This window comes from Ceratotherium simum, chromosome 5 (genome assembly GCF_057802395.1).
Source record: "Ceratotherium simum simum isolate JZ-2026a chromosome 5, ASM5780239v1, whole genome shotgun sequence".
Taxonomy (NCBI): domain Eukaryota; kingdom Metazoa; phylum Chordata; class Mammalia; order Perissodactyla; family Rhinocerotidae; genus Ceratotherium; species Ceratotherium simum.
Window position 1 is genome coordinate 58,435,872 of NC_141904.1, and position 23,771 is coordinate 58,459,642.

A 23,771-nucleotide genomic window follows, 5' to 3' on the forward strand; every position below is an offset into this window, starting at 1 on the left:
TGGCCCCTCCCAGCTGCTATAAGTTGATAACTTTGTTCTCTTGAGTTCCTTAGGAATGTGATGACCCCCAACCCCCGGCAGAGGCAGAGAGTCTATACTGATAGCCATCATCAAGGACAACTAAAAGATCATGGTATAGGGCATCGCTCTGGTCTCTGATGCATATCCAGGAAAACCAAAGACTATCAGGAACTAAGAACAGATGTCTGCCCCCACCTGGAGGTCAGATGGATGCCCTCACCTGGAGAGTAGATGTCTGCCTCCACCCAGAGACCGAGACCAGATGCCTCCCCCACCTGGAGACCAGACCCCCATATAACTGGCCTATAATCTTTGTTCTGGAAGATGGTGTTTTTTTTTTTTTTCCAGACATGAGTCAGCCATCTTCCCTTTTGCTAGTAAGCTGTAATAAAGCTCTCTCTCTCCTACCACCTTGCCTCTTGACTATTGGCATGTCTTGCAGTGTGCAGAAGAACACCCTTTTTGGGCGGTAACAGGAGGTGTAGCCAGGCCAAGCAGGAAAGGAAGAGTTCTTGGTGGAGGGAACAGCCCAGGCAAAAACGAGGTGGTAGAGCTCAGCCTGGGTGCCCTTGGAATGCTAGTGATACCCGGCTCAAGACAAGGTTGACATAAGGGAAGCCATGTTGTAGAAAAGAAACCCTATTTTAACTTTGAATGACCTCTGACAAACTAACCCAGCTGGATATGCACCCTCCAGGAGATGTAACTGCTATGTTGATTTCACAACCCCTGCCTGTGCATGTACCTCCCAGCTGCGATAAGATGATAACTTCATTCTTTTGAGTTCCTTAGGAATGTGATGACCCCTGAACAGAGAGTCTATGCTGATAGCCATCATCAGTGAAAACGGAAAGATCTGGCATGTCCTTCTGTAACACCAGAAGGACAACATTCCTAACCCCCTCCGCTATAACCCAATGGCCTATATAACTGCTGTAAGATTTGTGCCCCCTTACGATGGTTTTTTTCAGACATTAGTCCACCATCGTCCCTCTTGCTAGCAAGCTGTAATAAAAACGTCCTTTTTCTCCTACCACCTTGCCCCTTGACTATTGGCATGTCTTGCAGTGAGCAGAAGGCCCCACGTTGGGCAGTAACACTAGGAGATGAGGCTGGAGTGGTAAACTGAGGCTAGATGCTCAAAAACCCAGGCTATGTGGCAGAGAAGTTAGTCAGAAAACACTGTTGGACTTTAATGGGTGATAACTTTTATGCTCCCCTCCCTATTTTTTGCCTAGTGAGGTTATAATCTTCCTTAAAAGGAAGAAATTGTTACGAAACCAGGTTCGTTTTGCCCCCTGCCCAGAAAGCCAATCACCAAGACGACGAGATTGCAGAGAGAGAGGGTTTAATCACAAGGCAGTCACGTGAGGACACTGGAGAATGAGTCTCAAATCTGCTTCCCTGAAAACAGGGACTCAGGGATATTTACGGGATAGGGGGGCAAGGTGGTCTGAAATGTGGAGACAGATGATTGGAGGTGAGGAGAGGTGAGGTAATTGATGATCTGCACAAGAGTAGTCAAACTTCATGCCTCTTCAGAGAACTCATGTTCACAAAATGGCAGCGTTGGCATGACCTGAGGGTGGAGTTTTCAGCCTCTTGACATCAAAAGGTCGCTTATCGGACATCTGCGCAGGCCCAGTTGATGGGGTGGTAGTCTCAATCTGGCTGAAGTGGACAAGGGGTTCAAATTCCTGAAAAACAGCTCAAACACTCATTATGGTGGTAATAACCAGAGAGATGTTATCTATAACAACCTAGTGGGAGTCAGATAGCATATTGCCTAACAAGGCAATTAACAATGGGTGGGGGAACAACTGAAAACTACAATAAGTAATTGCAAAAAGGAAAAAAAACCTTTAGTTCCTAGCTACTTAATCAACAGCTAACCGTTTGCTGGTTTCAAAATAACCATAGTGGGGATTTAACCAGTGGTGGCTGAAAGCCTTTCAAGACGGCCATTTTGCCCCCAAAGGTTTGGAGCCAGAAGATCCTGGGTTGGAGTTCCCAGTTCTGTCCTTTAAGGCTGAACCCCTGGGCAAGCCCCTCACCTTGCTTATGGGAAAGGAAGCCAACCACAATGCCCATCTCATAGGATTAAATGACACAACCCACGTTAAGGTAGTGTTGCTTCGCTTGCCTGTGAACCCGTCTCTGTCCCTCCGAGCCCTTTGGGGGCAGAGATCCAGCCTGAGTCACTTTGGCGGGTGCCGTGCTCAGTAGCGCCAGGCACAGAGTAGGTGCTCAATAAATGAAACGATGCCCTGACGAATTCTGGCGTGGCTTTGTGCAACTGTGGCTTCTCGGGTTCCAATCCCTCCCCCACTCCCCGCGAGCTCTTTAGGGGCGGGGGCGGGGTAATCGGGTTCTGCCCTCCGCACCTGGTGCCGGACCGGGGACACAGTAGGCACTCGTGCTCCGGCCTTGGCTCTTGGATGCTGAGAAACAAGTTGCTGGGGTCGCATTGTGCAGGATACTAGCTTTACCCTCCGAGTTTAACCCTGTGAGCCGGAGGTGCGGGGGAGCTGGGGATTCTCGCCCCAGACTTCTCAAGACCCAACCCGGCAGCCGGGGAGCAGCGCGGAGGGACCCGGAGCGGGCGGAGCTGGCTTTTCTGTCGGAGGACGCAGGCCGGCGCGCCGCGCCTTTAAGGCGTCCAGCCGAGCCCGGCGCCGGGAGCTGAGGGCGGCACGGGCGCGAGCGCGGCGGCGGCGGGACCCGAGCCCGGGGCCAGGGGCAGAGGACCGGCGTCTGGATCGGGCGGCGGGACCCCGGCGCTGAGGTCAGGTCAGGTGAGCGCGGGCTGCGCACCTAGGAGGGGGTGTCCGGGGGTTCCCCCCATGGCCCCGCGACCTACCCTGCGCTTCCCGAGTCCGGGCTGCCTGGCCTGCCCCCGAGCGGCGCGCGGGGTGAAGATGGGTCGGGGACCTGCACCTCCCTTTCTACTCCGCTCCCCAGCTCCGGCATCAGCCCCTGCGCGCTCCCTTCCGGTGCCTGGACGGGTTTGACATTCCCAAATCCCTGGTCCCCCTACTTCCCGGGTCCGGGCTGCCTGCCGCCCTAAGCCCGGGGACAAGGTGAGGACGGGTCGGGGACCTGCACCCTCTCCCCCCTCCGCCTCCCCACCGCTTGCGCCGGCCCCGGCCCCTAGGCGCCCCTTCCAGTGCCTGGATGGTTTGGACGGACTGCACCCCGTTCCTCCCACTTCCTGGGGAAGGGCTGCAGCTCGCCCTCCCAGCTGGTGTCATCTCCCCCGTCCCGCCCCAGACATCTGCATCCCCCAAGACCTCTCCAAGCCAATACCCACCCCCAGCAGCCTTTCAGCTCCCCTTTCTCGGCCTGCCCCAGTTCCCTCACCCTTGCGCCCCCTCCTCCCCTCAATCCGAGAGTCAGGATGCTGGTCCAACCACTCTGACAGCCCGGTGCCCTCCCGCAACCCCACCCAGCATCCCCCGCCTACACCTTCGCCCGCTTCCTGGCAGCTTTGGAAATGCGGATTGTGTAACGCCGGCTGCAGGGCAGAGCATGTGCAAGATTTGCACCCCTGAACCCGCAGACGAGTGGAGGAGGCCAAGTTGACAGTGAGGTAGGAGGGGAGGGAGGGGTGCCAGAGGGTCTAGAGGCTGTGCATCCAGGGATGTGTATGTTGAGCCCTTTTTATGCCCCAGGGGCTGGGTGGTTAAGAAGAGGTCCCAACATCTCTCACTTGCTCAGCAGTCCCTAATGGCTAGCTCCACCTGGCTGGGAGTTAAAAATAGTTTATTATTAATAATAGCTTACATGGAATAAGCAAGTACTGGGTGCCAGGCCCTGCCCTAAGCACCTTTGAAAGATTCCCTGCGTTATTCCTCCCAATGGCCCCATGAGGTGCCAATGCTATGCCCATTTCTCAGAGGAGGAATGTGAGGCTTCCAAAGGTGGCCCCTTCCCAGGACACACAGTGAGTCTGGCCTCAAAGCCTCCATTTGGAACCACTAGACTTATTTTTACCCAGTTGTAACTAGTAAATTCTTATCAGCATTTTTATGATATAGGAAGTTAGAAATAACAGAAATTAATAACCTGTTTTCTTAGCACCAATTTATTTTTCTAAAATTAGGTTTTCAGACAAGCAAGTGGTCCTCGGTATCCACCTCAAGGAGACTGATGCCCAGAGAGAAGGGACTTGGCTCCAGGCCACCAGGGCTGGGATGCAAAACAGTCCTGGGATGGTTAGTGGGTGCTTCCTGCCCGCCCCCCCCCCCGTGGTGCCCCAGCCCATCAGCCTCTGCCCCTGGAGACCCTGCGCCCTCTCGCCTTTGCCTCCTGATCTCCTGCTTCCCTCCTCCTTCCTTTGCTGTGCCCCAGGCAGGTGAACACATGTTCTTCCCCACTGCTGCCTTTGCTTCAGCTCTTCCCTCTGGGAATGCCCTGCCTGGAATCGCTGATGTCTAAATTTAACCTGCCCCTAACGCTCCAACTCCGCTGTCCCCTCCAGGAACCCTCCTCTGATTTCTACCCTGGCCCCAGGTGAAAGCTGTTCCTTTCTCCCCTGGGATCCCATAGCTGGGATCCCACTACTTTCCACCCCCATGATGGCGTTTGGAAAGTTCTACTATACGTGTCTGCCTTGTCCTCTTGTGTGCACTTGTGCTGGCAGGGTCAGAAGTTCTCCCCAAGACCCCTCTTCCCACCGGAAGCCCCAGGACAGAAGGAGGGGGTCCACAGTGGGGGGATGGCATGGTTTCTGAAGTAAAGATAGGCTCAGGATTTCTGAACCCTGCAACACCAAACTCCCTTCCTTGAGCTGCCACCTGATCACAGGGAGAATGGCTCTGCGTGGTACTTAACATTATAATCACGTTTGTTTTTGTTCATAACCCAAAGGATTTCCACCAGAAAATCAGAGAGACATGAGTCCAAATCCCACCTCTTCCACTTGCTAGCCGTGTATCCATGGGCCAGTTACCTAACTCTCTGAGTCTCAGCTTCTGGTAATAGTACTTGCTTTAGAAGGCAGTGGTAAGATTTAGGTAAAATAAAGCTCAGGGCCCAGCAAATGGTGAGTACTCGATAAGTGCCAGCTATCATGAAGAGTTAGCGATGGTTGACCACCACTTGGAATTATTGGAGAAATGTTAAATCATTACTAAATGGTTCACACTGACTCTGTTGAGTGGTGGGCCAAGGGGGTTCGGGCCAAGAAGAGGTAAGCATTTGTGTGTGTGTGCTCAGCAGGGCCTGTGAGCTTTCTGCAGCTCTAAGCCATCCATTGCCTTTGCAATAAGAGAAAGAATTGCCTTTCTATTTTTCAGCTTTAAAATTTACGAGCTTTGAGTTCTATGAGGATCCACATCTCTAGAGTGAATGTGTGAATGCAGTTTGTGCAATTGTAAGTAATTACAAAACTTAATGATATGAGGGAAAAAACCTTGTTCTTAGAGGTGACCTTGGTTTGCAGTGTGTGTTGGTTCAGGCCTATCTTGGGGATGACAGGTTCGAATCTAAGGTTATCTTTGGATTTGGAGTGAAGGAAAGCCAGTGTGAGTGCTTTATCCTCATAGGCTAGTAAGCAGCTCAGAGTAGAAATCAGCTTTCCTGTGTCATATTCTTTACCATCTTCTGGTTATTTCGGTGGTGAAATCAATTATTACAGTGAGTGTTCAAAAGAAAAGCGCCAGATAAATAAATAAAATTAAAAAAAAAAAAAAAAAAAGGGCCGGCCCCGTGGCCTGGCCGTTAAGTGCTTGCGCTCTGATGCTGGCGGCCCGGGTTCGGATCCCGGGCGTGCATCGACGGGCCGCTTCTCCAGCCATGCTGAGGCCACGTCCCACATACAGCAACTGGAAGGACGTGCAGCTATGACATACAACTATCTACTGGGGCTTTGGGGGGAAAATAAATAAATTAAAAAAAAAAAAAAAGAAAAGCGCCAGGAATGTCCACCTCAAAGCTAAGTGTTGGGAGTATGCTGGGAAGTTAGTTCTGCCGGTTGAAAAAAATTTTATTTTAAAATTTCTCCTAAATTGATTCTTTATTGGAATAAGTTAGGATCCCATTTGATAATTTAAAGACTGTTGAGTTTAGATATTTTAAGACATAAATTTTTGTAAATTTCACAGTTGTATGGCATTCAGCAAACTATAGGACTTTTCTTTATTTCTGTGACCCTGTAGGGACATAAGCACTTTTCGTACTGTGCAACATGGTGGCTATTTAAATTCAAATTAATTCCGATTAAATAACATTCAAAATTTTCTTCAGTCACACTGGTCACATTTCAAGTGTTAATAGCCACATGTGGCCAGCGGCTACCATATTAGAGCAGATAGAGAACATTTTCGTTTTTGCAGCAGGTTCTATGGGACAGCACTGTTTAAATCCATAAGGCCGTGGGAAAGCTGCTTGATTATGGAGCTAAATTCCATTCTTTCTGGCAAGTCATCTGCAGGCCAAGAAATGGAGTGGGCAGAGGATGTCTCATTGTCAAGAATGGGGATGTTAATAAGTCCCCTTAGGGGCAGGCCCCGTGGCTTAGTGGTTAAGTGCCCGCGCTCCGCTGCTGGCGGCCCGGGTTCGGAATCCGGGCGCGCACCCACGCACCGCTTGTCTGGCCATGCTGAGGCCGTGTCCCATATACAGCAACTAGAAGGATGTGCAGCTATGACATACAACTATCTATTGGGGCTTTGGGGAGAAAAAGGGGAAAAAAAAAGGAGGAGGATTGGCAATAGATGTTACCTCAGAGCGGGTCTTCCTCAGCAAAAAAGAGGAGGATTGGCATGGATATTAGCTCAGGGCTAATCTTCCTCACAAAAAAATAAATAAATAAAAAAAAATAAATCCCCTTAGCCTCATTTTGGCTGACTGGCTCACTGGCTTTTAACACTGCCAGATTCAAAGGATGGGGGGTAGAGTGGAATCAAATGAAATGTCTCCGGGCAGTGCTTCTCCACCCTGGCTGCATGGTAGAACCGCCTAGGGAACTTTTAAAAAGCACCCATGCCCGCCTCTGGCCCAGGGCAACTGAATCTTGGGAGGGTAGAGGGGATAGGGGTGTGTGTGTGTGCAGAAATCCGTATTTTTAAAAAGCTCCCTCGGGAATTCTAATATGCAGCCAGGGTTGAGAACAACTGGCTTCAAGACTGCAAACTTAAAGAAAAATCCCTGAGAACGGGAAGACAATGTTTCAAGGTAGATATAGTGAGTGGCTAAAAATGTTCCTCATTGATTTACTGCAGTCATAAATCAAGGGTTGGAGTTGATTGGGCTCACTTCCTCCAAAAGGGTTCTCAGCTGAGGGCACCTTTGCCCCCCAGGGGGCATTTGGCAGCGTCTGGAGACACTTTTGCTTGTCACAACTTGGGAGTGGCATCCAGTGAGTAGAGGCCTGGGATGCTGCTGAATATCCTGCAATGCATAGGACAGCCCCGCCCCCCCAAAGAATTACCTGGCCCAAAATGTCAGTTGTGCCACAGTTGAGAAACTCTGATCTAGACATAATTTTTGCAAACCAAAGTCCTCTCTGACCTTGGATGTAGTTGCCTCTTCAAAGAAGATCAAGATATTCTTCTAAACTGGACCCTCAGAAACCTTCTAGATTGTATTTCAGGCTTTCTGATCCCAGAAGCCACGTAGGGTGTTGCTGCCTGTGGTTGGATACGTTTGGGGCTGCACCAAGGAAGCTGCTAATTCAGGGAAACAGGGCAGCCTGCAGCAGGAGTGGGCAGAGGTGCAGGCAGAGGTGCTTACACTGCCGCAGTTTGGGATCCCCTTCTTGTTAAGTAATTAAAGGAACAGCAGCCTTTGCTCTTAGGTGGTTTTCCAGAAGCTTCAGCTATTTGGCTGCTGGCATTTGGTGTGTGCTGTGTGATATTCTCAGAACAGGATTCAAGCCTTGTATGTGATGAAGTTTGGGAACTGAGCTGTGGGCTAGACTCTGGAAGTATAAGGAGAGCGACACAGAGCTACCCACAGACTCAAGCATCTGAGCAGACCGGGGCACAGTGATACCGCAGGGTGGTGGAGGTATGGCAGAGCAGCCTGACTCGGCCTGGGAGGGAGGCGAGGTCTTCCCAGCTGTGCAGAGGGAGCACTTGGTATCTGCCAGTCACTGCTTTGAGCAGTGTCCAGGCATCATCTCATTTTGTCCCCATGCTGAGGTTCTAAGGGCTTAAGAGACTTGCCAAGTTTACACAGCTAGTTGGTGGCAGAGCAGAGATTTGAACCCAGGTTATGAAACTGCAAAACTGAATCCTCAGAGGAGCATTTACAGACAGGGGTAGTGCTTTCTTAGCCAAGGTTTGTAGGATGAGCTGGAGCTCACCAGGAAAGAGGGAGAAAGGGTGTGCCGGGGAGAGGGGAGCGTGGGTGCCAAAGCCTTGGAGGTATGAAAGAGCATGACATGGCTAGGATTGTAGATCATTCAGGGAAGGGAATGAAGTGGGGTGTGATAGAAGAGGATGACACATGAGAGATGGGCTGGCACCAAATCCTACGTGACCTTCTACATCATGCAGAGGGCCACTGTGAGCCACTGGTGGATTGGAGGCAGAAGAAGAGAAGAGCTGTGTGACACTGGGCAGCTGGCTTAACCTCTCTGGGTCCCAGCTTCTCATCTGGACTGGAGCCTCTAAAACTACACTGCTCTGATGAGGAACGTTCATTTTGTTGGTGGCCATAACGAACAGAATGACGAGGTGGCCTGCAGGGGCACTGGTGTGGCAGCCCTGTTGACTCTTGACCTTCCAGCTTATTGTTTGGTACTTAGCAAGTGCCTGCCAAAGGCAAGGCACGGTGTGTGCTAAAGTGCTGTGGCGGATGCAGAGGTGTAGTAAGACTTGTCTTCGAGGAGCTTGCAGCCTAGTGAAGAGTTCAGCCAGTGTTCTAATGAGTACTGTGATAAAAGGCACAGATCACAAATGCCGCAACAGGGAAGCATTCCTACAACACACTCTGGGGCACGGAGAACGAAGCAGGGGTTGCTAACGACTGGGCGGCTGAGGGAAGGTTAACAGAAGGAGATAACTCCTAGCTCTGCCAGAAAAATTTATAAAGGAGAAGAAGATGGGGGTAGGTTGAGGGTATCTTCCAGGTAGAGAGAGTGGGGGAAAATGGAGAAAATAGAAAGCCAGTTCAGGTACAGTCACCGAGTCAGGTTATTAGCGTATTGAGTATCTGATTCCTCGCAATTGCCAGGTTGTAGAGGGGAAGCAGAAGTCATCATAACAGGAAAATATTCATTAGTGGACTTGTCACTTACAAATTTGCATCTCACTCCATCATGCTTCCCTCTGTTTTCAACCCTGGTGTCCAGCCGGCCTCCAGTAGCATCCACATCTTGGTCATCTGTCTCTCCCGGGTCGTAGGACGTTTTGCAAATACAAGACAAACAGTGGAAAGTGAAACTGTAACTCTTGTGCGAGTCGGGATCTCGTGAAATCAAAGCAAGTGATGGTGGAGAACTGCCTGAAGGACGCTTTAGGACGGTAATAGAGGGGGTCTGGCAATGTGAGACCTGTTAATTGATGAAGAGAAGGGGAGAGAGATTTGAAAATCAAAGAATTGAGAGGCCCTTGAGAAATCGATGAGGTATTTTTGCAAAAATGTCCTCTTTATGACAGCACGGTGGTAACCAAATATTAGCTGTAAGGATTTATGATACTACAAGATAGCCTACATGAGATTTATCCTTTGTTCAAAGAATTAGCACAGGATTGCAGTTATAACCTAAATTTTGTTTAATATTTACTATTGCTTTTAAAATAGACAGATTTGATTTCTGTTTATTTGTTTGGATTAAGTTCTAAACAAAACTATTTCACTTAACTATGAAATTTTGCATGTGGCTTCACCACCTGGCTCTTTTTCTGATGCTAATTGTCATGGGTTACAGAGATCCCTCTGGGGAGGAGATTCTGAAGGAAGGTGGGGACCAGCTCACAGAGGCCCTGAAGGCTGGACCTCCTGCTGGGAGCCAGAAATCGTGTCCTGATAGAACCTGTGTCCTGACAGGACCTGCTGGCTGTTTATAAGAGGGCTCCTTTTTCTCTAACACTGACTTTGTTCCTATAGTTAGAAAATACTGTAGAGCAACTTCACCTCCTTTAGAAGTGACAAAACCCTCTGTCATCTCCTTGCTTTTCCTTTTGCTTAGAGCGCAGTGGGCAATGGGAGAATGTTTTTGGGTGCTGAGGTTCTATTTTAGGCCCTCGGCTATTGCACATGCGTGTAGAGGGCTATTTTAATTCCCTTCAGTCATGTGGAAAAGAGTCACTTATGTGATGCTCTTTCTAGCGCTTTATTTTTGAGAGGTGACCTCGGCTGATGGCAGCACATTCATACTAATTCATAGGGAAGTGTTGGAATAAAAGCTTGTTCTGGGCTCCCTGAGAGCCTGAAGCCTTGGGGGTCCTTGGAGGTAAAGGGTCAAGTGACTTTTGGCTCCTCTCTTGTCTAGTAGGAGATTGGCTTGTATTTCTGTAGGGCTTTCCTGTTTTAAACATGATTTCAAGCAGGAGGTTATTTCAGATTATCACCACAATCCACATCTTGACCCCAAAGCCTGATGTTTTGAATGTGCAGGGCTAGGCTAGGGCACGTGTTGCATGTTTCATTGCCTTGCTTCTTGGCCAATACAGATATAACGCAGGTTCCGTAAGCCACCTGCCTTCCAGTTGGGCCCCTGATTGATCTGCCTGCCTCTCTCTCTGGCTGTGTCCCTTCTCCACAGGATTGGGTAGCAGGATATTCTGGTTCTCTGATTCTTTGCCCACAGGACCAGCCTGGCTAGGCTGTTTCCTTGCTCACAGTGCTGCGCCAGGTGGCAGAAGCAGGGGAGGGGGCTGGGCTTGGCTGGTTCTTGAGCAAGAACGCCCATGGGGAACCAGTTGCTAGCACTTCAGTACAAAGCAGGACGGAGTGAATCCTCTTATTGGTACCTCTCCCAGAACCGCAAAGGAGACACAAATTTCTGGTTTATGCACCGTGCGTGGTTCCAGGGTGGAAATTCTTATCTTAGAGTGCTAGACTTTGACCCTTAATGACTGAAGTTTCTCCCAAGCTGACTTAACCTTTGGACAGTCATACAGGAATCCTGCCTCCCAGTCTTTATTATTTTAGTGGCAGCCAAGCCATCTAGGTCATGTAGAAAGAGAGGGATTTTCAGCCTAACAGCATTCACATTTGCATTTCTTCCCTTATCATGAGAAACAATTAAGGTTTGGTTGCTCTAACAGGCCTTTTTAACTAGCATAGAGTCCAAGACTTGCCAGTAGAACTTTTTGTGATAATGAAAATATTCTCTATTTTTGCTGTCCGGTATGGTAACCACTAGCTACATGTTGAGCTCATGAAATGTGACTAATGCAGCCAAGGAACTGACTTAAATTTTATTTAATTTTGATAATTTAAATTTAAACAACCACAGGTGGCTAGTGGCTACTGTATTGGACAATGCAGGATAGACTATTTTATATGAGGAGTTTATATTATATTTTTTAATTAAACAGGGAAAAGCTTACACATGCCCATGGTAGCAATTCAAAAGGTACCAAAGGGTATCAGTGAAAAGTCTCCCTCATCTCTGCCCCTAGCCCCTCAGTTTCCCTTCCCAGTGCCAGCTGTGATTGCCAGTTTCTTATGTATCCATCCAGAAACATTTCACACATATAAAAGCATAACATATATTTCTCTCTCTCTCTCTCCCCTTTAATGCAAGAGCTGTTATTTTATCTACTCTCTACTGTTCCTTGCTTTTTTTTTAGTCAGCAGTGTACCTTGGAGGTCATTACCTGTAGAGACAAATAGAACTGCCTCATTTTAATTTTATTTGTATTAAATGGCTATACATAATACTTCTATAAAACTGTACCATCATTTACTTAACAGATCCCCTATAAATGGGCACGTGAGTTATTTCCAGTCTTTTGCCATGATAAATAATACAGTAACAAATAAACTGGCACAAATATATTTTCACACATGTTGGGGTATAAACTTAAATTCCTAGAAGATTGTTAAGTCAAAGATATGTGCATTTTACATTCCCACAGATTTTGCCAAGTTGCCATCCATAGAGTTTGTTGATGGGAATGTAAATTGGTACACATAGGAGAGCATCTATTTCCCCATAGCCTCAGCAACACAGTCTGTTATTAAACTTTTCTTCTTTGCCAGTACCATAAATAAATATCACCATCACCTTGTAGATTTAATTTGCATTTTTCTTATTATAAATGAATTGAGCATCTTTTTATATGTTGAAGAGTCGTTTGTGTTTCCTTTCTGATAAATTATTGAGGTCATTTGCCCATTTTTCTATTGAATTTTTTGTTGTTTTTATTGATTTGTAGGAATCTTTTATACATTAAAAGGAAATTAGTCTTTTGCCTCTAATATGTTTTGACAAATTTTCATCTTGTTCTTGGTATCTCTTTCCATGTAGACATTTAAAAACATTTTTCTGCGTTCAACTTACTAATCTTTGTTATGGCCTCTGGGTTTTATATCTAGAATATATATATATATATTAGATAGTTACATATATAGAACTAGTTATATATAGAGAAAAGCATTCCTGGTGAAGATATTTTAAAATAAGGGTTCTCAGGTTTTCTTCTAGAACTTGCATGGTTTTATTTTTTGTGTATTTAACTCTTCGACCCCTCTGAAATAATTCAGGGGCTGCGTGGATTTACCTTCCTTGCCCATCTTCTCATTCTCCTGCTCTGATGCCTTTGTAGCATCTCGGCTCTGTCCAGCTCTGTGTTTGAGCTGTGTGGTCCCCTCTCACTAGCCACTCTAGTAGAAATAGCATCCTCATTTGCCCATTGGTTGCTGCCTTCCTCTCATTCCTTTCTGAGTACAACTTTTAGGTAAACCCTAATCCCAGATGGAGAAGGAGAGTTTTAATCTTTATCTGAGGGTCTTAGTTAAGTTTGTAGCTCTCAGAACCCCCTTTCGTCTGAGCTTGCCCGTTCCCCGTTGTTGTCTTTCTCACCCATGCAGCCCAGGAATCACCAGCTCACTCCCGTGCTCTGTCCTCTCACCACAGATTTCTTCTTTGACTTCCTTCACACTCTCCTACATCCGGTGGTTATCTGACCCGCCCTGCCCTGCCCTCTGTGCAGGTTGCTTAATTGGAGGAGGTGACTGAACAAGAGGTGGACTATAAAGGCACGGGATATTTGTAGGACTTTGTGTCAAGGAGGCTGGTGCTCCACCTTAGCGAAGCCAGTGATTTTGCCGGCTGTTAGCACTTCATTCATATTCCCTAATATGATTTAATGCTGTGTCATTTTCTTTCTTGTGATTCCAGAATCTCATTTTCAGCTTCTGCCAGAGCCAGTAGCAGTTGGGAGAGAAGGCTGTGCTCTTTAAAGAGTAAGTATGGATTTTTAACACCATAGATTACCCCAAAAAAGCACCTTTTAATGGGACTGGGGCTACTCTGCAAGCTCCCTTGCAGCCCTCTGTAGGCCAGCCTGTGGTAGGTGGTTTCTCTGGTTCAGTAGGTCTGGTGGAAGGGGATAGGGCACCTGAAGGTTTTCAAAGCTCAGATATGTATCCAGAAGCCTTCTACAAACAGTCTCAAAGATTGTGCCAGGAGCAGGGCTCTGAGTTTGAAGGTTGTCTAGAAGACCTGGGCCTATGGGGACCAGGATGCTTTCCTGGGGAGTGTGATACTTGAATCAGCCCCAGAGGCAGAGAGGACATGAGAGCACTTTCCACATGAAGGGGACAGTGGGAGGAAAGACAAAGCATGAGGCTGTGTGGGGCTTGCGTGGGGATAGGAGTTGGTTATTTGGAGTGCAGGCAGAGATGTGGGAGTCCGGACCGGGAAATTGAGTTGGAATTATACGGAGTGGTCATGGGATTATACGGAGTGGTCAGAGTTCACATTAGACCAGAGCAGCCTAATTCCTGGTGTGAATTGAGAAGATTTCTCTGGCAGCTGGTGGTGGAAGGACTGAACGGTGTGTGAAAGAGCAACCTCTACAGAAATGGCAACGAGAAGAAATGAGGACCTGGACCCAGTGTGGTGGCCGAGGGAGCTGTGGTCTGACGCATACAAGGTCTCACACCTGGTGGGAAGTTTTCTTCCCACCCAACATTCCTAGTAAATGTTGAACCAAATTGGCCTAAAGAATTTGTTGCAATAGGCTTTCATGGGTGTAACCCCCTAAAGCTGTGCTGTCCAGTATGGTAGCTCCTATTCTTATATGGCTGTCAAGCACTTAAAATGTGATGGGTGTGACTGAAGAACTGAACTTTGAATTTTATTTAATTAATTTAAATTTAAATGGCCACATATTGAATAGCACAGTTGGTCAAGATTCGGACAAGTTGGCTGCAGTGCTGGCACCTCTCCACCATTGCATAATAGGAGTGGTGAGCAAGTGGGCAGAGTGAAAGATGCGTCAGAGTCTGGGAATCTAGACTGATGGGGATACTGTTGACAGAAATCAGCAAGTCAGGAGAAGGGGGAGAGATGTGTCTGAGACATTGTAGGGCTGTTGGGTCATGGGGGTGGTCAGGTAGGCTTTTGGAAAAGTCTAGAAGGAGGTCCTGGCCAGGTATGTTGATTTTCCCTCCTGCAGGAGGGAGTGGTGGAGGATGTAGGAATGGAGAGCTCTCCAAGACAGACAGTGAGGAGAGTATCATGGGACTATCTAGGGGAGAGAGAGAGGAGAGCATCATGGGAATATCTAGGTGAGAAAGAGAGGAGAGAGCATTTCAGCATCCAGGCCAGGGATGCTCATGGCCATGGCTTGTTTCAGCAGCAGGGCTGTCAGAGCTGCAAAGTACAGAGGAGGAATGGGCTCAGCCAGAGTGAGAGGGAGACAGTAAGGCCAGGGGGGCAGAAGTGAGTGCCTTATGGCAGTAATCCTGGGGGCCGTGCCATGCTTTCGGTGATGAATGGGCAAGCTTAACTGCTTGCTTGAAAATCTCAGTGTGATTTTCCTGTGTGATGGAGAAGATATATATGACAAGGAGTTAGAACTGCCCATTTCTCGAATTGTTCTGTCTCATCAATCCTGGGGCTTCCACACAAGAGAATCTTATCTTCTTTTTCAGCTGTTGATCATTAGTGATAGTTTTGAGGAATCGGTTAATCTTGACAAGAACCTAGTTTCAGAAATCAGTGTTGGGTAGATGCAATACTAAATATTTAACAACTGGGATATTATACCAGATTTCAAGAACTTAGTGTTTTCCTAGTGGAAAACATTGTGGAAAGAATTTTCATATTGCAGAATTAAAGAAAAAAATTATAAGCAGCACTGGATAGTTTTTAAAAACACCAGCAGGAATAAGGTAATAAGCTAATTGTTAACTTGTAAAGTTTGCATGTTACTTGCTCTTTAAACAGTTCTAGAGAAGTGCAAAGAATACCGATGGGGACACTGAACTCTGTGCCTTGTGCATAAGTGATGCACAATAAGTATCAGCTTACAGCAAGCACTGAGCGAAGGCAAAGGTAGCCTGACCCAGGAACACCTACAGGATTGGACTGAAATACAGATCATGCCACTTACCAGCCAGGTGACCTTGAGGGCATTTGTTAACTTCTTTAAGCCTCGGTTTCTCCATTTTTAAAATGGAGAAATGCTTCCTACCTCATGGTGTTGTGAGAGATAAAATGAGAAGATGTGTATGAACCACCTACATGGGGCCTGGCATACCGTCATTACTTAGTAGATGAGGCTGTCGCTCTCATATCTTTGGCTATGGTAGTGGTGGTCATGGTTATTATTATTGTTGTTGCTATGGTGTTATAATAATCATTACTTTGAAGAGACCAGAACTTTAATTTGTCAAATTTGATGGAATATGGGTAGATATCTAGGGAAAGGCAAGATTCTATGATAGCGTTTTACATTCTATTTATTCTTGGAATTTTGCTTTATACCTTAAGATTAAGATATTGGAACTCAGGATGCCCAGTTTTCAAAATCGATGAGAACATTAAAAGATAGTTATGACACGTTATGCCCTACCACTAACCCCACATTAAACTTGGGAACATGAGATGCAATGTTTATCTGCATCCACTGATGCTTCCTCTATCCAGTTAATCTTGCTCACTGTGTTCAGAGGTAAAGGCCCCAAATGCACAGCTTGGATGCTAACGGGAGGAGACCGAGTGGGAGGCTCTGGTCTGGGACATAACGGCCGGCTCTCCTTCCTGACCTCGCCTCGCTTCACACTGTGCTGCAAGGCCACTGAAATCACTGTCTTGAACCCTGAGGTGCCTCCCTTACACAACAGATGTGTAAAATGAGTGCATCTTTCTTTTTCAGTCTATTTAGGCCATAAACATTATCAAGCTCCAAATATTTGCCAGGTACTGTTTTAGGGTAACGGTATGTCATAGGGAAATGTAACAGGGAAGTGGCAGCAAGCCAGACCCTACTCTTTAATTCCCTGACATAATTTCAGAAATGTCTTAAGTCACCAGAGTGGGAAAAGACAGAAGAGATGATTTGGATGAATGTTCTCATTAATAGATGAGGAAACCGAGGTCTTGCAGCTGGTGTGTGGAAGAGCCTGGTAGGAGAGAGCCAGCTGGAATGCCCCACCCCCCAGCCCAGTGCCCATCTGTCGCACGAATCTGCCCCAGTGGCAGCCATTCAAGTATCACCATCACGATTTTCACCAGATCTGTGTATTGCCTAGTTAGCATTTTTCTTTAAATTGACTCCTTCTTTTAACTTAAATTAATTTTAAAAATTAATTTGCATCACTACCATAAATTGAAAGTATCATAAAAATCAACACAAAGAAACAGTATTATTAAATAGCTAGATGCTGTTGCCTGTAAGAAGCTTAAGGGTTAGAGAGCTGTTTAATAACACCAAACTGAGTTTCTTTTTGACCTAAGCAGGACTGAAAAGAACTGAAAAGATGGCTTTCTCAGTATGTATGTCAGTGTTACCTAATGCAGTGTGGCCCTGAAGCATTATTTAGTACTCTCCTACTCCTAAAGCCATCTTGCAAACATCAGTTGTACAGGCCCCTTGCTTTGGGAAACTGCATGTTCCGCCCCTTAGTTGATTTTCGGTCGTTGATGGGTCTGGGTTCACAAGGCTTTAGCTTTTCCATCTCCAGCCTCTGCCTTAGGTACAAAGTATCCTATGAACAAAGCCCAGCAGGGTAGAAGAGCTGCCTTTCTGAAGGAAAGCTGGGGCAAGTCGTTTGTAAAATGAAAGATGTTGCAGAGATAGGAATGATCCCCTGCCCTTTATCTGTATAGAAAACTCAGAAAGCATTAGCTTCTTCACCCAGGGCCTGTCTTTGTTTGACCTCATTAGGGAAAGTGTGCAGGGTGCTCTGTAATAAGTCCAAGCCCTGCTAAACTTGCTCTACAAAAGCTCTTTATTGAAGACTTTATTCTGCCTTTAAATGGAAGATGGAGCCAGATAAAACCTTCTCCAAAACTGACTGCGACATTCGTAGCAGGCATTGACAAAGCCATGAGGTTTCTTTTTGATGATCATACCTTCAAGTTGGGGCTACCATCTCCAGTGTCAGAGTCTGTGATAAATATGGCTTTGGGCATAAAATGTTCTAATTCCTAGTCCAAAGGAACATCATGTAATTAACTTCCTGCAGCTCAGGAATCGGAATTCATGGTGACCCTCAGCAGTTTTTAAAGATTTTGTGTGATATGGAAAAGTCCTCTTGAAGCAGGCAGTTCCCATCTTCATCAACTCTTTTCTGACCTCTAATGTTCAAACAGATTTGTAAAATTCCCTTCACTCTGCAATTAATTTGCTTACCACTTGACAGTGAGGCCTTTTGGCATCGTAACTTGTACCCAGTGTTAAATAGGTGAGCCCTCTGGGGAGTTTTGTAATTACTTAAGAGGAAAAAGTCAGTCTCTTACAGCATCATTGGGATTGGTTGTCCCCAAAACAAACAGGATTGAGCTCATTTTGTAACTTTGCTTTTCATTGATTCATTTGCACCTTGTTTGTGTCCTATGCTAGTATAGGCACTGAGAAACAACATATATGATTGTCCCTACCCTCAAGGAGCTCTGGTTCTAGAAGTAGAAATGGGCCAATGATTTAAGTGTGCTAGAAAAAGTGTTTACAGTGACTGAGAAACTGAGAGGACAGTTGAATCAGAAACACAGACAGTGCCTCTGCCCTGAGAAGGCACAGCTTTCATTCCTGTATACTCAGGATTGTACCCAGAAAGAGTATGTATGTAGCTGAAAAGAACCATCTAACCCACCTCTACGTGCATCTCTCTCCCCTGCCCGGGCTTGTTTCACCAAACCTCTTCGAGAGACAATACGTCTAAGTGGAGATGTCATATCTCCATGGAGAAATTAGGAGTGACGTGTGTAGGTATTTAACAGCAAAGAGGTTATAAGGATTGAGAAAAGGCCATTTGAAAAAATTAGACGAAGTGGAGCTAGGTGCAAAGGGAGTGGGTCCAAGTCACAGACCTGTTGTGTAATCACGACTCTACCAGTTGAGTGGCTGTGGGCAAGTTACTTAACATTTTTGATCCTCAGTTTCCTGAACCTATAAATAGGAGATAAAACACCCACCTTGCCTTTTTGATGGGGTTGGTGTGCTATATCAATGGTTGGCAAATTACAGTCCGCAGGCCAAATTCGGCCTGCAGCCTATTTTTTGAAATAAAGTTTCATTGGATTACAGTCATGCCTGTTTATTACATGTATATAGTTGCTTTCTCACTACAGTGGCAGACTGAGTAGTTATGACAGAGACTCTATGGCCCACAAGGCTAAAATATTTATCATCTGGCCGTTTACAGAAAAAGTTTACTGACCCTGTGCTCAATGGTTGTGAGGTCGTACTGTGCCATCATGAATTCATTATAAAATTGAAATACATATCAGTTGACAGAGGTATATGGGCAAGATCTCTCCATTTCACAGGAAATACAAGGAAGGCCATGACTTGCTAGATGTCAGTGCTTTTTCTTGGAGAAGTCTTTTTTTATGTTTGGTGAAATGCATACTTAACACAAGTGGCTGGGAATCCTCAGGTGGCAAAGGGCCACTCCTGACTGACAGCTCCTTGCAGGCGTTGTCTTCTCTGTTGGGGAGGAGGACGGGACTTGACATATTTTTCATTCCATGAAAAAATGAACCACGTTGTGAGCTCATGAGACAGGACTGGGTAGGGGCTTCTGATTCCGCTGATTCCGCTGTGATTTCTAGAGCACCTGGAAATGGCTCAGGACCTAGTGTAGGTGCTGAGGATCCAGTCCCTGCCCTCCTGGGGCTTGCATTCTAGCCTTCAGGTGTGTCCATCAAGTCTTCAGGAAGACATCAGAAAGTCCACTGAAAACTCTGCTGTTTTGATTTGTTCCCTCCTAACTTTTTATTGTATATTCTTTATTTTTGAATAGGCTATACATATACATAATGAATATCCAAAAAATTTTAAAAGGTAGACTGTGAAAAACAAGTCTCCCTTCTACCCCTGACACCCAGCTACCTAGTTCCCCACCTTAGATGCAACCACTGTTCCTGGTTTCTTGTACATCCTTCCAGTGATACTCTGTGTGTGTATAAGCATTCATGTGGACATGTAGATTTTTTCATTTCTTTCTTTCTTTAAGATCATCTGCCCTGCCTAATTTTTAATTTTTAAAAGGTGAAAACCTATAGAAAAGTTGAAGGTTACTATGTAACCTTCACCTGGATTTACCAATGGTAAATGTTTCACCATGTTTGCTTTATTTCTCTTTCCTCTCCCCCCACCAACACACGCGCGCGCGCACACACACACACTTTTTTCTCTTTTCAACTTTTAAAAGTGAGTAGCAGATATCACCGTACTTTACCCCTTAATACTTCAGCAGACATCTCTGAAGAACAAAGACATTCTCCTACATAGAAACGTAACCACAGTTTCATCATCACACTCAAGAATTGTTTCACTGATATAATAATATTATCTAATATCCAGTCCTTACTCAGATTTCCCCAGTTGTCCTAACAATTTCCTTTATAGCTTAAAAAAAAAAAATCCAGGGTCCTCTCAAGAATTCCTCATTACATTTAGTTGTTATCCCTATTTCAGTTTTAAAGCACTTGCCTGCTTTTGTGTCCTCCTGATCTTTACCGTCGTTCTGAGTCCTTCACTTCTCTGTTCCCCTTTGCTTCTTCACCTTTGCTTCTGAGACGGAGTTTCAACACTGTCAGCTCCCTCCAGCCCCTGCAGGTGTTAGCCAGCCTCAAAGAGCAGGATGGATCTTGACGTGGTTAACATGTTTGTGATCGCCGGCGGGACGCTGGCCATCCCAATCCTGGCATTTGTAGCCTCGTTTCTCCTGTGGCCTTCAGCGCTGATCAGAATCTATTATTGGTAAGTTAATTTTATAATGGAAGTTTTCAAGAGTATTGTAACATTGTCATCTTCTCTGCTGGTCCTTTTGGTGGTTGCTCAACACTTTATCACGAAATATTTCAAACATACAGAAAGGTTGAAAGACATCCTTTTTTGAATTTTGGGAGTGTTCCTGAAGAATTGGTGGTGGTAGCTGCTCACCAGGTAAATTCTTTCAAGTTTCTTTGCCCAGGAGGCCACCCTCCCTCCCAAAGTCACTGGTTCTGTTGTTAAGCAAGGATGGTGTGTGTTTATGGGAATTCCTTTGGTATTTTCTTAGTCATTGGATTCTGATCCAGTGATGTCCTGACAGGGGCAGTGATTTGCACTGAATAATGAATTAGAAAGAACAGGACTGTGGAGATGGCATGGGTAGGACAGAATGGTTTTAGATTTGTCCTAAAAGTGGTCTTTAGTCAAGTGACAGAAAGAAAAAGAAGTTTCCAAAACTTCTGTCATTCTTGTACCATCTTTATGATTCTTATTCTATCTGCGTACCACCTCTTCTTTTGTATTTTCTTTAGCATGTCTTTTTTTTTACCTTTAATCAGTTTATTTTAAGAGTGATATAAGTATCATTACCTTAAGTGGAAAGCTTGCCATACTTGCCATAAGTAGTAAATTAATATAAAAAAGTAAAAATAAACACAATAACATTAAACAATGTTCCTAAATTCAAGCCTGCCAAAGACTCTGTATCTCCTTTCTCTTTATTACAAAGTCTGAGAGAGGCATGATAGATGTAGCAGCTCCGAACAGAGCCTTTCTCCTTGATGGAGTCAGCAGGTTAACAGTTGGAGAGAGAGTAGCTTTCTCATGATTTGCTTCAGTGACTTTTCATGCCACAGTCCTTTTACCAAATAAAATCACCCCTCACACCCCCGTGATATGCGTCCCACGTGAAGGAAATACCAAAATAGACCTGGTTCCTCTCTGTGCCATAGGGAAGCACATTGAGATTTAACCAGAAGTTAGAACTACCTTCTGTGCACAGAGAGAAGAATGCAGGGAGGTTGCACTGGTGCCCTTTATCTGCCCTCCTTCTGGCTCCCTTTTGTTTCATTAGAGTGTGGAATTTTCCGCCTGCCAGCCAGGCTCTGATCCTTGAAAAGAAGCTAATTGAACAGAAGGAAGCTTTTTCATCTTTCACTCTCTTGATCTCTCAGCGGGGTGGTGACCCCTTTAGAGAGTCACCCAAGACGCACCCTTGCATTGAGGAAGCTGAGACTCCGGCTGCTTAAAGGCCATTGCCCTTGCGGTGCTGGCAGCGGGAGTGATTCGGGGCCAAGGCTTCCGTGTGGCCCCTGACATGGAGAGGCCAGAGTTGTGTGCCCTTAGTGGCCCTGCAGAGGCACCGTGGACCTCCACACACAAGTGCCATTTTCTTAAACAAATAAAATTGAAACAGAGAATGCAGTTCAGTGATGTGGCCTGTAACCATGGATATAGCTGCATACAGAGGTGTGATTATATACAGGCTAATTCCACCCACCGCATGCAGAAACCAGCCTCCAAGCTGCATAGTCCCCCAACCCCCAAGTTCCTTGGGTCCTCAAGAAGAAGGCTTTCAGAGTCAGAATGTCATAATAATTGTGACATTTGATCTTTAAAGAGAAAAATAACTTCATAGCAAATAATTCACTTTTTTATTGAGTTAAAATTCACATAACATAAAACTCACCATTTTAAAGTGTACAATTCAGCAGTTTTAATATATTCACAGTGTTGTGCAACTACTGTCTAATTCCAGAACATTTCCATCTCACCAGAAGGAACCCCCCTACCTGTTAGCAGTCATTCCCAGTTTCCCCCTTTCTTCATCTTCTGGCAGCTAGAAACTACATTCTGTCTCTTTGGATTTGCCTGTTTTGGACATCTCCTGTAAATGAGATGATACCGTTTGTGGCCTTTCCTGTCTGGCTTCTTTCTGTTAGCATGCTTTCAAGGTTCACCCATGTTGTGGCATGCACCAGTACTTCTTTCATTGTTAGGGCTGAATAACAGTCATTGTATGGTTATACCACATTTATTTATCTACATGAACATTTGTATTGTTTCCACTTTTGGGCTATTATGAGTAATACCACAAAAGAAATAATTCAATTCTATTAACAGGTAATACCACCAAAACCCAGAAAGGCCCCACAGGGCAGAGCATTCAGTCCCTTATTAACTGAGAGCACAGACGCACGTGATGTTAGAGCCTGCCCATGCCTGTTGTCACGCAGCTCAGAGCTGTGGCTGGAGGACGAACACAATGCTCTTTATTTTATGAACTTGGGCACACAGGCCAAGAAGAAACCCAGTTGGTTTGGGGAGGATGAAAATCCTAGAAAGTCTTCCAGTTCGTGCCAGGAAGCCTTGTGATGTGGGGGATTGCGATTGCAGTTAACAGACCCATGACACCACTGCAGAGCACTGTCGGAAATCCTGTGGGTGGCTCCCCCGCCCCGACCTATATGCACAGCCTGTTTCCTTCAAATCACCTCACTGCAAGTGACATTTATGTAGTAGTTGTCATAGGATGAGCAGCTTCACCGTATGTCCCTTATGTCCCTTAACCATAGCTACTTCTCCAAAGGCCTTCATTTGCTCAGCTGCCCACAGTGACCACCAGAGGATTCACCCTGCAGACCTGGGTTGGTCAGGACAATTTTCAGGATTGCCGTGTGACCAGGAATAGCAGGTGGTAGAGGTATCAGGGCATCCCCAACACCCCAGACCCCCCTGCCCTGTGAGCATAAGGATGTGGTGAAATCATCACGTCAGGCCTCTCCTGGACTATAGATTATCTATAGATAATTTGTCAGAATTAATAAGTGAATTTGGCAAGATTGCTAAATACAAGATAAGTTAACAAAAATCCATTGTATTCTCATATAATGGCAACAAACAAATAGAAAATGAAAAAAAATTTTAATGTTACCATTTACTATAGTATCAACAAATATATTGGGGCCAGCCTGGTGGCATAGCGGTTAAGTTTGTGCTCTCTGCTGTGGCGGCCTGGGGTTCGCTGGTTTGGATCCTGGGCGTGGACCTACACACCGCTCATCAAGCCATGCTGAGGCAGTGTCCGACGTAGAGCAACTGGAAGGGTGTGCAACTATGACATTCAGCTATCTACTGGGGCTTTGGGGAGAAAAAGGGAAAAAAAAGGAGGAAGATTGGCAACAGATGTTAGCTCAGGGCCAATCTTCCTCCAAAAAAAAAAATATATATATATATATAAAATACCCAAGAATAAATCTAAAGAACAATGTGGAAGACCTCTACACAGAAAACTACAAAGTATTAGTGAGAGAAATTTTAAAAGACTTAAATTAATGGAGGGATAGATAATGTTTGTGAGTTGGAAGCCTTTCTGTCATAGAGATGTCAGATTTCCCT

The 23,771-nt window shown here is 45.8% G+C and overlaps 1 protein-coding gene across 14 annotated transcripts in view; it reads left to right on the forward strand.

Annotated features, from left to right (window-relative positions):
- Positions 1-2,662: 2,662 nt before the first annotated feature.
- ABHD6 (abhydrolase domain containing 6, acylglycerol lipase) overlaps positions 2,663-23,771 on the forward strand; it is a 46,685-nt gene continuing 25,576 nt past the window's right edge. Inside the window, exons 1-6 of one of the 14 annotated variants that reach the window (XM_087431228.1) lie at positions 2,663-2,816; positions 3,507-3,610; positions 5,319-5,395; positions 9,320-9,491; positions 13,322-13,386; positions 20,208-20,360. In XM_087431228.1, the coding sequence (XP_087287354.1) occupies positions 20,242-20,360 (119 nt within the window). In that variant the 5' untranslated portion in view covers positions 2,663-2,816; positions 3,507-3,610; positions 5,319-5,395; ... (1 more) ...; positions 13,322-13,386; positions 20,208-20,241. Of the gene's footprint in view, positions 2,817-2,874; positions 3,611-4,123; positions 4,236-4,272; positions 5,396-9,319; positions 9,492-13,321; positions 13,387-13,957; positions 14,079-20,207; positions 20,361-23,771 lie in introns of those variants that run through there. The other 13 variants (XM_087431230.1, XM_087431229.1, XM_087431231.1 and 10 more) reach the window with 13 other exon arrangements.